We start from the raw sequence: 13,070 nt of genomic DNA, 5'->3' as shown, positions 1-13,070 counted from the left end.
CCCAGTTTTATTCATTTTATTTCTTGGCATCATGATCTTACCACGAAAAAGGAAAAATTAAACTCCCACAGGAGGTGCTAAGCAATTAAGGAAAAAAATGTCAGAAAATGTGTCAGCAATATTATTAATTTTTATTACTTCATAAAATATACACAAATACTGTCAAAGTGTGTTAAAGAACTGTACAGGATATCAGTACACAATACACAAAGTGAAATCCGCTTGCTGCATCCTCTTGTATATCACCCCGAAACTTAGTTACAATGCCACTGGGTCATGAAGATCTGTACAAAAAGGTAATTACACAATATACTGCCACACACATCCACACAACTTCCATCATTCACCCTTTTCTTCTGAGCGAGCTTCATAAGGTTAAATCCAAAAAGGTGACATCTCATTTTTGCAGAAGAAATACTTCCAAGTCTGAAGTATTGTAATATTGTAATGTAGTAGATGGGCATAAAAAGAAATAAAGTCATAAGTTACAAAATAAACCAGTCTTGGATAAATAGAACAGATAAAGAAAAAAAATCACATGCATACAGAAATTGTTTTATTGTTCTCCCCTCTTTCACACAAATGCATTCAAAAACACACAAATTACTGAATGACCCAGGTGGCACAGCAAAAGTCACCCATCCCACAGTTTAGTACTTTAAATACCCCCCAATACAGAGTTCAGACCCTACTTAGTCATTAGTATGCATTTTTCTACTTTACACCTTTACAACAACCACATTTGGCTTTACACTGAAATAATAATAAAAAAAAAATTATATTTACAGTGGAGTAAACAAAAGGGAAAAAAAATAAGAAACCAATGCCCCACCCTTCAAACGTCATTCCGAAAAAGAGCTTGCCCCCTCCCATTTAGTGTCCAATAACAAAAGAATAAAAAAAGTAACATTAAGATCTATCATAAAAATTGCAACCAAACCTATGGTCTCTGGTCAAATATCAGTATGCTGAGAATTTCCTGAGGAGCTTCCCTCAAGATTTGGGAGTGTGTCCTTCCATATCAATCATACTGTACCTTACATACCAAGATTAAAATAAAACAATTCAAAACAGACAAAGGGTGCATAATATTTAGATGTTTTGAGGGGCAGTAAATTGACACAAAACAGATGACTTCACCAAAAACATTACAACAGCTAAAACATCACTTACTTCTCCTTTCTAAAGTTGCCTTTCTTGTCGTCCACTAACTTCTCACCTACATATCCCCATTTCAGCTACAGATACTCATTTTTAATTTAGCTGTTATCCCTTTAAAAAAAATAAAAAATAAAATAAAAGTAAAAGCAAATTCACTCAAATTTAAACATGAAAAATTAAGGTAACAACAAAAATTCACTTGCCTGAATTAAAAGTGAAACAATTTATGAGCCTATATCACCCTTTGACATGAAAGACAATGCACGTTCCCGATACCTTTTTGCTCCTGTGACGCCAACAGTTCTTCACATTTGCTAGAGGACTGAGGGAATGTTTTGAGGAAAAAAGGAGGACAGGAATGAGCAACTATCAAGGTGCAGCATTGTCATTTGCTTTTTGTGTCGTGGTGGTTGTGATCCAGGGTTCAGCAAAGAGGATCCATGTAAGAATGCATGTTGGATACTTTCACATATTTTGAGTACTTGAAAAATTTAATGTCTCTTAGCAAAGACTGACATGTTCATTAACAATCAAAAGAAAAAAAGAAAAAAGAAACAGCGACAAGTATTCCTTGCAGCCCTGCAAAAAAAACAAACTGTCATTAGAAATTGTTTTATTGCTTATGGATGTAAATAAGTCTGGTAGAAGTGGAAAAAAAAGAAGTCTCACCAGTCATTTTCATGTACATGCAGAGCCTAGGAATTTCACTTCCCCATGTGCTCAAATGGCACGCTGACCTGCAAACGACCCAGAACAGAAGTTTCAGAGAAGCAACAATCAATGTAGCTCCATGTGATGTGCATACTCAGATTGTGAAGAAAGCTGGAGAAGGTCCTTTCCCTAATTGTCAAAGTCTTAAATCAACTAGCCTTCCGTGGTTTCCTCCGGTTGCCTTGACTCAAGCCTTTGGCAATTACCACACCTTAGATGACAGAGATGCTACACCAGCATCCCTCGACATGTCCTACCCCATACTGATCTAGATATCCAAATTCTCTGCTCCTCAGATAAACAGATGAACTATTCAAAACTTTATAAACTATCTCCCTAACCCAGACTTTAGTATTTAATACTAACATGGCCTTTGTTGCATTTCCTTTGCCATCTGTGGCATGAATAGTGGGTTACCTTCCCAACTGAAGGAACTGTGGATGGTTTCTAACCTGTGACGTAGAAATTCTTGACTGGTCGTGACGGGCTGTGAGGTCAGAGGACGATACATTAGCAGGAGCTCCACGATGTAACCGCATGCTCACCTTCCTCTCCCGCTCTGCACGAGAAATTGCACGAGGTGATGTGTTACCTGAAATCAATAATAAATGATCTCACACTTGACAGATCATCTAGTAATAAAACATACAAAGTAAGTGTTACATACTGCTGATTTGAAATGCAAATCAACTTGAGCTGAAAACTCACCAGACTGCTGGACCCGTGAGGCTGGGTTGGAGATGGCTTGCTCCGGCCCATTCCTGACTCTGTTGGGAGCCCCGGAGGTGGGGCCTGGGGGGAGGCCCCGCGACGCAGACCCCCTGGGGCCTCCTCCGATCCGTTCATCCCGCTCATCCCCCGTCCTCCTCTCCCGATCCACATCGTCAGCTGTCCGACTGGCGCCCTGTGAAATAAGATACACCAGATTTGAACATTTCCACGGCCAAATACAGTCTTAAAAGAGATGTTTGAGCACTGCAGTGAAAGTGGCAACTGGACACTAAATCAAACTTCAATACCCTTAGTTCCACCATAAACTTACAAATTTGAGCATGTTCCAGTCAAAGACGTAATCATAAGAGAACCCCTGTCGATGGAACAGATTCCTGAAGAGCTGGCGAAGGTAGGAGTAGTCTGGTTTGTCATCAAAACGGAGTGAACGGCAAAAATTAAGGTATGTGGAGAACTCGGCTGTAAGAAAAGGAAGAACAAGAAACAGTGATGAGTAATTATATTCAAAACAAAACAGAAAATGACTAAATTAGAAACGTATGGTTCCAAGAAAATTAAATTCAGCATCTATAGATAACTTTAAGAGGCATGTGACTGCCACAATACACAGATCCCAGAATCATTACTTACAAGGATATCCTTTGCAGAGAACTTCAATGGGAGTCGACATTTTCTTCTCACTGATTCGTTCATACTTTTGTCTCTTGGTTGCAGCCTTTAGGCCCTGCCAGGGGAGGGACCCCAGGTTGAAGTACATGAGGACATAGCCTAGAGACTCCAGGTCATCACGTCTTGACTGCTCTGTAAATATGACACAGAGTAAATGAGTGAGGAAAAATATGAATCATCAGTTACTTTGGTTCAGTTTGTTTTGGAATGAAACTGCTAATTTCTTTAATCATTTGCCATAAGTTTTATATACATTTTTTTCTAATAAACACAAAGAGCCTCCAACAGACCAAGAGGAGTCAACTCATGTAGTCAAAAATGAGGAGAGAAAACCTCTGGAAAGAGTGAAACAACTTAGTGTGCTTTATTTACTTCAAGCTACTAATTAATTAATTTATGTTTATTTGATATGGACATAGCAATCACATTGGACAAACCAGATGCATTGTTTAAGTGTTTTAGCACAAGTACTAATTCGCAACACGTTTTACAATTTACTTTAAGCTACCAGAAAGCAAAACTTTTTGGTTTAAGAGATAACGACAAACAACTTCTTTATTTGATATTCCAGAGCTCCATACTTACAAAATTTGCCATTTTCCAAGTTTCACATGTTTAGTTTTTCAAAAAAGGATTTAATAGTTCCCTGTTTGATGTGAAAGTCAAGTCACTTTCGTCTGAGATTTCCCCTTACACACTTGCTCTGTCACTCGTTTTCTCTGCCGTCATAACTTTGCTGAGTCTCTTAGGCGCTTCTGCCACCGTGTCAACCGCAGCTCTACGAGCTACTCCCATCATTGTCAGAAAGTCAAATGTAGCTGTTGCGAGAAACAACTGGGACAAAAGCCCAAGATTACTAAATGTGCCTTTTACTGCTAGTAGGTACAGAAACCTGTAAGGGTGAGACAACCCTTCCTAAAAATAACAATTTCCTTAAATGAAATGGAAACTGATACTTTGAAAATTAAAAATAAATAAAGCTAAAAAAAAAAAAAAAAAAAAAATTCTTAATGGTGCTGCTTAAAAGTATAAACTCAACAGTAGAAAAATGACCTCCAGATGTTTGACAATCCATTAGATATCCTACAAATAATGTCCAAATCTATTCTGCATATGCGTCTGGAGCTGCAAATGTGAAGATAGTATAATGTAATGAGACAAGTGTATGTATTATGATGCTATACATAATGTTCCACAAAATGCCACAACAGTTTATAGAATACTGGGCAACAGTTGTGTTTATCCTAAAACAAACAAAAAAAGCAGACGATTTAAAGTTGCTTAAATGTTTTAGGGCACACCAGCACATTTTCAACGACTGATTCCAGTGTGCTTTAAGTGGATATGACTGATAAAACAAAATTCTAAGCAGATCAACTAGGACTTTGTGGTATAAGTACAGTACTTTGCACTAACATGAGGTGTGCAGCGGAGCAGCTCTTATGCAGTTAGCAAGTTGTGTACAGGCAGCTACCAACAAAACACATTAGTGAGACCATGACAGAGAAAGATATATTTTACATGACAAATCTGAGGCACTATGCGTGACAAAAGCCATGGTCTGAACCACAACATTTCATCTTGCCAATCCCTCTCCCTGCTTGAGTCATGACTGTCCACATATTTAGATATTGAACCCCTCCCCCATGCCAGTAGTACTTAAAACAAAATTAATAAACCTTACCAATTCCAAGATGTGTGTTGATGGAGGCGTAGCGAGCTGTTCCAGTCAGATTCTTGTTCTCCCTATAAGGGATATGCTGGTGTGTGCGGGCATCGCGGTATTTTTTGGCCAGACCAAAGTCGATGATGTACACCAGGTTACCCTTCTTGCCGAGCCCCATTAGGAAGTTGTCTGGCTTCACGTCGCGATGGATGAAATTCTTGGAGTGGATATACTCAATGCGACTGATCTGGAAAAAGATTAACACAAAACTGTCAGCTTCTCGAGCAAACCAAATAATTTGGTGCATAGATGATAGACCAGAGGGTGGTGCTATAATATACTCCCAACATTGCCCTAATAGTTTTTGTATTCCTTTAATCAGCTGTAATTAGTAAAATTAATACATGACTGAAGCAAACCAAGACTAGAGGATAGAAAAAGAGCTACAGGGCATGAAGAGAGGACACTAAACGGCCCAGACCCCACGCTGTAATTGAAAAGTTAAACACCCATATTTATAGGACTGACACAGCAACTTGGCTAGTTAGAACAAAAGGTGACACGAGCAGAGAGCACTATCCATGAAATTAAATATCTAGGCCAGCATGTTCTGAGACAACACCCCAAAACTACACTGGATGCAATCTGGTTCAGGGGGACAAATAAACTGCCCGAATGCCCCCAAATTTAATAAAAGGTTTATTTCATACCATCTGATCTGCCAAAAGCAGTACAGTCTTTAGGCTGAACTTCCGGGAGCAGAAGTTGAAAAGGTCCTCCAGACTGGGGCCAAGCAGCTCCATCACCATCACGTTGTAGTCTCCCTCTGCACCGCACCACTTTATCGATGGAATACCCACTAGCCAAAACATAGACATTTGTAAATGACAAAGTATGAACTGATTTTCTTCGACTCATCTACTAATTCTATTATTTGAAATGTAACATGTTAAGTGCTGAAATATTTTCTTAATAAATTCCCCAAATAAACATATGATAGGAAGTTAAATTTAAGATGGATTAAGAGGGAGGAAAAACTAAAGACATTGACAGCTCCTTGGATATTTTTATTGCAGATATATGTGCCAGATTGATATGGATATCTTAATTGGAAATACATCCAAGGAATTTTGACAATCAATGAAAATATTGACAAGTACATCAAACCTATATTTGCTTACCTCCTCCTTGCATCATCTTGTAAAACTTGCTTTCAATGTGCAGCTGTGGATGCTTGGTCTTCACACATTCCAGCTTGATGGCCACTTCCTCACCAGTAGCGATGTTGGCACCTGAAGAGATCAATACAAAAACATCTGTGAGGACACAATAAAGCCATGCGACATGGGGACAATGATGGATGAAACCGAGGCTAAAGAATGTTCATAAATTTACATGGAAACATTTAACAAGGGAGAGAAATAAAAAGGTAAGCAAGACATCCAGGAGGGTTAAACTCACCAAGGTAAATGTCGCCAAAGGAACCACTCCCAATTTTTCGCCCCAGCCGGTATTTGTTGCCCACTCTCAGCTCCATGGTTGCAAGGTGTCACTGTCAGCAGATAATGTATATATTGTTAGAAAAAGGACATATCATAACATTAGATCATCTAAGATTCATCCCTTTTGTCCTAATCAATAAGTTTGAAACATTTAAGACTCAAGTATGGAAACATGGAAAATAAGATAATTTGCTCAATCTTCCTTAGTAGGTGATGGAGGGAGGATATCCTTGAGTTTCCCAGCAGCTCACATGATAAGAATCAATCCCAGACAAACTGACCACATGTTTGTGTGTCCCACAGCCTAAACAGCGCGATCTGGTCAGCAAACAGCTGTCTGGCCTCCAGAAACGCAGGACAATATTTGTAGCGTAGCGACATGTACAAGGCTGGAGGGTGTTGTGAGCTCAGCAAAAAACAGGAGAGGTAGCTGTAAAATGTACAGAAAAACGAGGCCAACGTGCAAATAGCCCTTTCCACTTGGAAGAGGAGCGAACCGCAGACAAATGCTGCACACGAGGAAATGAAGCGCAATTTCTGAGCAGAGTTGCACGTGATGCTGGAGCAGGGTCATCACTTATTTAGCACTCGCTCTGCCACGGCACATTGAGCAGCTATTGCAAGAGCAGGACTAAACTCTCTTCTGCTATGCACTGGCACTATCAAAGGAGGGATGGCATGAGCAGCCACGCAGCACTGGCTGGCTTTATCTATGTCAAGGTCCTCAGACAATCCTCTGTAATGAACTTCAGATAGCCAAGTACAGCAGACAATTCAACACTGATTGGGGAATCCGATATGAAAAAACAAAAGAAAAAAAAAAGGGCAGACCGTTTACTTCCACTATAAACCCCAGTCCAAAAGCAGTGCTGCTTTAGCTAGGAGGTAACACTCCCAGTTAGACTAAGCTTTCAAATAAGTTCACGTCAGGCCAATTGATAAAGACATATACTCTTTACTAATTCCTCAGTTGCACTGTGACGAGTGACCTCAATTCAGATCTCTTGAAGAAAAAAATAAAATAAAACCATGACAAGCTCACTTTCATGGACATACCAACTCAACCAAGCAGAATATCAATTCTGCAGAATTCCTTGCTTGCATGTGATGTGCTTTCACCAAGAATTTCAGTTATTTCAAGTTAAATTATCTACTTGATTATAAGCAGGAGGAAACACCAACTTCATGCTTAAAACTCATGCCATCTAATGATGAAATACGGACCAATTGAACATAACGTAATATGAAATCTCTAAGACGTTGCTTTGAATGCCATCTGATGAGGACAACTTGCTATGGTAGGGGCTTAACAAAGGGTTAGAGTTCATAGCACCAAGCGGGTCCCTTAGGTGCTGCTGCCAAAGCTGCCAGATTTAAGGAGCAGCATTAATCACAAGGCCACAAAGTAAGTGCTATTGATTAATGAGCAGGAACACAAAATACTTAATGGTGTTAAACTGGATGCTAAGGACTGTGCAGGTATTGTCATTCGTATAAACTCAAGTGTTCATTGTATCTCAATTTCATGGGAGGTTTTAGAATGGCAAAGATCCATCTAGTACAATCTTTGACATCAAATGTGACAGAGCCATTATCTAAGGATTCAGAGACAGCCTGTGTAATGTGAAGCAAGAGGAATTAGCCTGTCACACTGCACTGGAAAAACAACATGTGCTATTACGGTAGTAATCGTGTACTAGAGAGTGGATTGGTCAAGATGGTACAGTACACATCTGCTGGTTAGGGGGAGTCGATGTGGAGACACGATGTCCTGTAGTGGTGGTGGGATACTATGGCTTAAGGTGCCATAAATCATAGTAATGTTGTCCACAGCGAAATCCTGCAGCGTTTCTTTATGCAGCATCCATTTATGAGTGCATACTATGTTGCATGTGAGCGAATAGTCCTCTTTAAACCGAAAAAAACAAAACAAAAAAGAGTCGAGACCTAAAGCCAAAACATTTCGCAATCACATCACCCTGTCAGCGTTACGCCTCTCACAGCTGTAGCTGCACAAACAACCAGTGTGCCATGGTACAATTTATACACAAAAGGTCCGTTTTATATCGGCAATAGCAAATGTTGGGCTTTATTTCTTTCCAGATTGGGAATTAAATATACAACGTGGGCTCATGTGTCACAATTGCCTTAATTCTAGTAATAAATATGCTTTTACAAAATGTTTAAAAGACTCAAAAATAAAATAAAAAACGCAGAACTAGCACAAGTTCGACATACAGCTGCATGAGCTGACGTGAGTGGAGCGCTAGCGGCTACGAGTAAAGGATGATTTATGGTTCCGCGTTAAAACGACGCAGAACCTACGCCGTCCCTTACGGCGTATTCTCTGCGTCGATTTAACGCAGGACCATAATTCAGGCTTAAGCTAGTAGAAGTACGTGGACGGAACCGTCATATTTATCGTCAACAGCTGCAAAATTACACTCGACTTTATAAACATTTTATCGCACTTCACCACATTCCGTATCATAATCCACAGCCGCGCCCTTGTATGCGTTTAACCAGCCTGCGAACATAGCCAGTCCTACAGCTCGCCCCCTCCCCCTCTCCCGTAAGCCGTGAATAGGAGGCTCGGATCCGGTCGAGTCGGGCGCCTTTTCCCCCCTGGTTTCTCCGGTTCCCCGACCCGACACTCACCAGATATCAGGCGGGTCCGACAGCCGAAGAAGTGGAGTTTCTGATCCGATGGTTGTCAGTCGGACACGAGTCCGGCCGGAGGAGGATGGGAGCGGATTCTGGCAGCTCTCATACCCTCAGTTCAAAGCTCCGTCGTCGGTCGCGCTCCCTGTTGATCGTCCCTGAGTCGCTCCGGCAGCACTGAGCGCTGTTCTGGACGCTGGCCCCTCCCCCTCCTCTCTCTCTCGTTACTTAACAACGTGCCTGTTCACAACGTCAATGATGTCATTTTCTCGACGTCATGGCCCCGCCCCTTAAAGGGGACGTCTCACATAGCTGCTGCTCCCCCTGTCATGTTCCTGTTTCTTCAGTCAATGCTTTTAAGAAAAAGTGATTTGTTTACATATAAACAGTCATATTTATTTATTTTTTTGAGTAATGAATCATTTTATTTGACAGCAATGATGTTAAGCATATTCAATTTTAATTACACATAACCAGAGGTGTCAAGTAACGAAGTACAAATACTTTGTTACCTTACTTAAGTAGAAATTTTGGTTATTTATACTTCGCTGGAGTAATTATTTTTTAGATGACTTTTTCCTTTTACTCCTTACATTTTCACGCAATTATCTGTATTTTAATGTATCTTACATTTTAAAAACAGCCTCATTTCTCTATTTCATTTCGGCCTTTAAAAAAAACTTAAATTGCTCCATCCGGATAGAGTGAATTTGGTTGTGGTTGTTTCAGATGTTCTTGTCCAGTTTTGTTCTTACATCCATTGCCCTCAGATTCCTGCAACTAAACTTGGATGTACATTCCAATAAACATTAGGATAAAAGATAACATGCCTCTGAAGTTTGACTTTTTGCACCATTACAATACTTATAGGCAACTAGTCATCATATCTTCTGCTCTCTGAAACACATGTTAATGCTCAATAGTACACATATATGGTTCTTTAATATATTTGCATTATACTAAGATGCATTCATTTTCAATGGCTTTTGTCCTTAATGGCTTTTTTCCCCCTTACATTACTTTTACTTTTATACTTTAAGTAGTTTTGAAACCAGTACTTTTATACTTTTACTTGAGTAAAAAACTTGAGTTGATACTTCAACTTCTACAGGAGTATTTTTAAACTCTAGTATCTATACTTCTGCCTGAGTAATGAATGTGAATACTTTTGACACCTCTGCACGTAACAAGCAGCTTACTCATCTATTGTAAACATGGAGGAAATTAACACACATATAGCCGGTGAGATGGTTGTATTTCCATAAAAATATAAAGATATAGCTACACTGGTATGTCGTGTACACCCAGTCGAAAGACATCATTTGTGCACTCCCATGCACAGTTCTGGGACTTCAGCATGAACACCTGATGAAAAGCCATGGGTGGGTCGTCATCTGCCTGTAACTGTCCAAAGACCATGATGAGGATACAACTGTCTATTGTCTGTTGAAAGTCTTGTTCTGTGATTATGTGCTTAATGCGCTTGAAAGGCAGGCCTACGAGCTAGCCAGCAATTGCTTCTCTCCCCTGAAACGGAGATCCTTCCCATGTCAAGCAAGCATCAGGAGAATATAGGTTGGCAAGTCCCATCCTGTTGGAATTGTCAAACTGGTTATAATATTCCTGGACAAACCCCTCTCCAATCTTCTGCCATATTTCTTCACCAGCCATGTGTGTAGCTTCAAACCGTGTTTGTGAGTTTAATTTACCTCTTTACACAGTGGGGGAAGTCAGCTTGAAGTTAACTTAAACCAACCCCCCGTTTCCCACAGTCATATTTGTTATGTGTATTAATTACATATATTTATTTCATAATTAATTTGCCATCGGTGATCAATAGTCCAGAGTCCTTACAAACACCAGGAAACTGGACCACATTACACCGGTCATGAAATCACTACACTGGCTTCCAGTGAGTCAAAGGATAGAGTTTAAAATCTTACTGCTGGTCTACAAAGACCTGAATGGTCTTGGACCAAAATACATGCTTGATCTGTTAGTTCCTATGAAGCTCCCAGACCCCTGAGGTTCATCTGGATCTGGTTTGTTGTGGTTCCCAAGAACAAGAACCAAGCAAGGTGAGGCAGCGTTCAGTTATTCTGCTCCTCACCGGTGGAACAAACTTCCTGTAGACCTGAGGTCTGCTCCAACTGTCAGCTCCTTTAAATCAGGCCTAAAAACATTACTGTTTACTGAAGCGTACTCCTAAATTAAATACTTACCTGCTGTATTCTACTGCCCTTATTTTTTAACAACTTTTGATGCTTTTTATTATTTTACCTCTTTTTTTATAATTTTATTTCATTTTATTTGTTATTTACTGTGTAATTGTGTCTTGCCGCTTTTAATGTTAATGTTGATGTAAAACACTTTGAATTACCTTGCGTTGGATTGTGCTATACAAATAAACTTGCCTTGTCTTGCCAATAAAGTGTTTCTGAATTTAGTTGAGCTAAATTTAATTGATTTAAAATGCTCAGCCTCCTACCAAGGAAATACTTAATAATGTTTATGTCTACATTATTACTGAATCTACATTACCATTTCCCTGAACCTGCAGTAGCATGTCGACAGAATGATAACTCATGAATATATCAGAGCAAGTAAATCATGTAAGGACAGTGTTTAATGTAGAATAAAGTATAGGCTAAATAAGGTTAGTGAGTTATGGGATTGTCAGACTGTAACAATTATCTATTATTCGGACTAGTCTTCCATGACATCACCCATAAGTCTAATTTCTGGATTAATCTAACCTCTGGATTGATGCCATTGTGGAAATAAGAAAAGTTGCAGGATAACAAGGTTTCAAAACCACTTTTCAAAACCCATGGGTAATATTGCAGAGATTTTGCCCGGTTGTTTTAAAGTAATAGTAAACATTCCTGAATAAAAGAGTTGGATGAACAGCCTGGGAACACCTAATGTCAGTTAAAGTTAGCGATGGCTTCCAGCTTCTTCAGCTGATGCATGCATGAGTAACTATGAAGATGCCAGTGAATGCTTGCAGCAGAATATCCCGTTTCAGATGTAATTTCAGTGGCAAGAAGTGACAGCTGCATTCAACCAACACTGGGTGAGCAAAAGCTGCAAACCGCTCATCTATGCTTCATAGCATGAGGTGATGGGAGGTAGCCAATGGATAAACAAGCTGTCAATAAAAGGACTATGCCCATTTAAACATAAATCTATCACTTTTATATAATATGGTACAAAAGAAAAAAATCATCCTCCTTTAGTTGATATGGGTGTGAAATCGAGGAATGGCCCTCAAAACATTTTTTTTCAACCACTTTGTAAATGTTTATTTTCACTTTTTGCCCCCTGTGGTCAGTCGAACTCTGACATGTATTATTTTTCACAGTGGCATTAATGCAGAGGTTTGATTGTTGGAGATTGCTTGTTGTCTGTATGAGTGCATGAAAATCACACAAACTTCAAGTACAGGAAGATTCCAGATTTAAAATAACATTTATGAGATGGTAAGGTGTTTGAACTTTCATGAGGAACCAAAACAACCGGAATCAAAGAAGTTTTAATTGAGAACTTCTGAATCAAACTGGAAATGATTGTTAGCACCTAAGGCAATAATTTGAACATAAATGTACAGAAAGTGCATAAAAGGGACTGTTTGTACATGCATCTCCATCTGGTTGCTGTCACCATGTCATAAATCATACGAGTCAATTCCCAAATTTTGTGTAAATGAATGTTAATCGTTGCAAATGGAGAATTTCTGGCCGGCTGCTTTATACAGTTGCTTGTTTGTTGCACTCCAGACTGGAGACATGTGATCTCCACTCTACAGAGCATTTTTCCCTGACCGTTACCTGAATATTAACCACTTGAGTGGAGGTTACAGGTTTCCAGTTTAGCAGTCTAGTCTGTATCGATCCTGTTGACAGTAGTTTGTGCCTTATTTGGTGGTCGCCTTGTGTGGACTTGAGTGTAGAGGTTGGCGGCAACTG

At 39.6% G+C, this 13,070-nt stretch overlaps 1 protein-coding gene and 1 pseudogene across 2 annotated transcripts; both read right to left on the bottom strand.

Annotated features, from left to right (window-relative positions):
- Positions 1-108: 108 nt before the first annotated feature.
- LOC133421402 (casein kinase I) lies at positions 109-9,313 on the bottom strand. 2 transcript variants are annotated; one of them, XM_061710980.1, is made up of 11 exons: positions 9,100-9,313; positions 6,401-6,491; positions 6,121-6,231; positions 5,650-5,798; positions 4,958-5,186; positions 3,235-3,405; positions 2,915-3,063; positions 2,581-2,776; positions 2,325-2,464; positions 1,831-1,898; positions 109-1,740 (listed from the first exon to the last, which is right to left on the bottom strand). In XM_061710980.1, exons 2-10 carry the CDS (start codon positions 6,474-6,476, stop codon positions 1,866-1,868), a joined length of 1,254 nt encoding a protein of 417 aa, XP_061566964.1. In that variant the 5' UTR covers positions 6,477-6,491; positions 9,100-9,313; the 3' UTR covers positions 109-1,740; positions 1,831-1,865. The 2 variants fall into 2 exon arrangements, with proteins under 2 accessions (XP_061566964.1, XP_061566965.1); XM_061710981.1 differs by having other exon boundaries at positions 2,325-2,431.
- Positions 9,314-10,288: 975 nt separating this feature from the next.
- LOC133421419 (nuclear transport factor 2-like) lies at positions 10,289-10,773 on the bottom strand (annotated as a pseudogene).
- Positions 10,774-13,070: the final 2,297 nt, after the last annotated feature.

This window comes from Cololabis saira, chromosome 21 (assembly GCF_033807715.1).
Source record: "Cololabis saira isolate AMF1-May2022 chromosome 21, fColSai1.1, whole genome shotgun sequence".
Classification (NCBI taxonomy): Eukaryota; Metazoa; Chordata; class Actinopteri; order Beloniformes; family Belonidae; genus Cololabis; species Cololabis saira.
The sequence above is the reverse complement of the archived record's forward strand: the minus strand, read 5'-3'. Positions and strand labels throughout refer to the sequence as shown.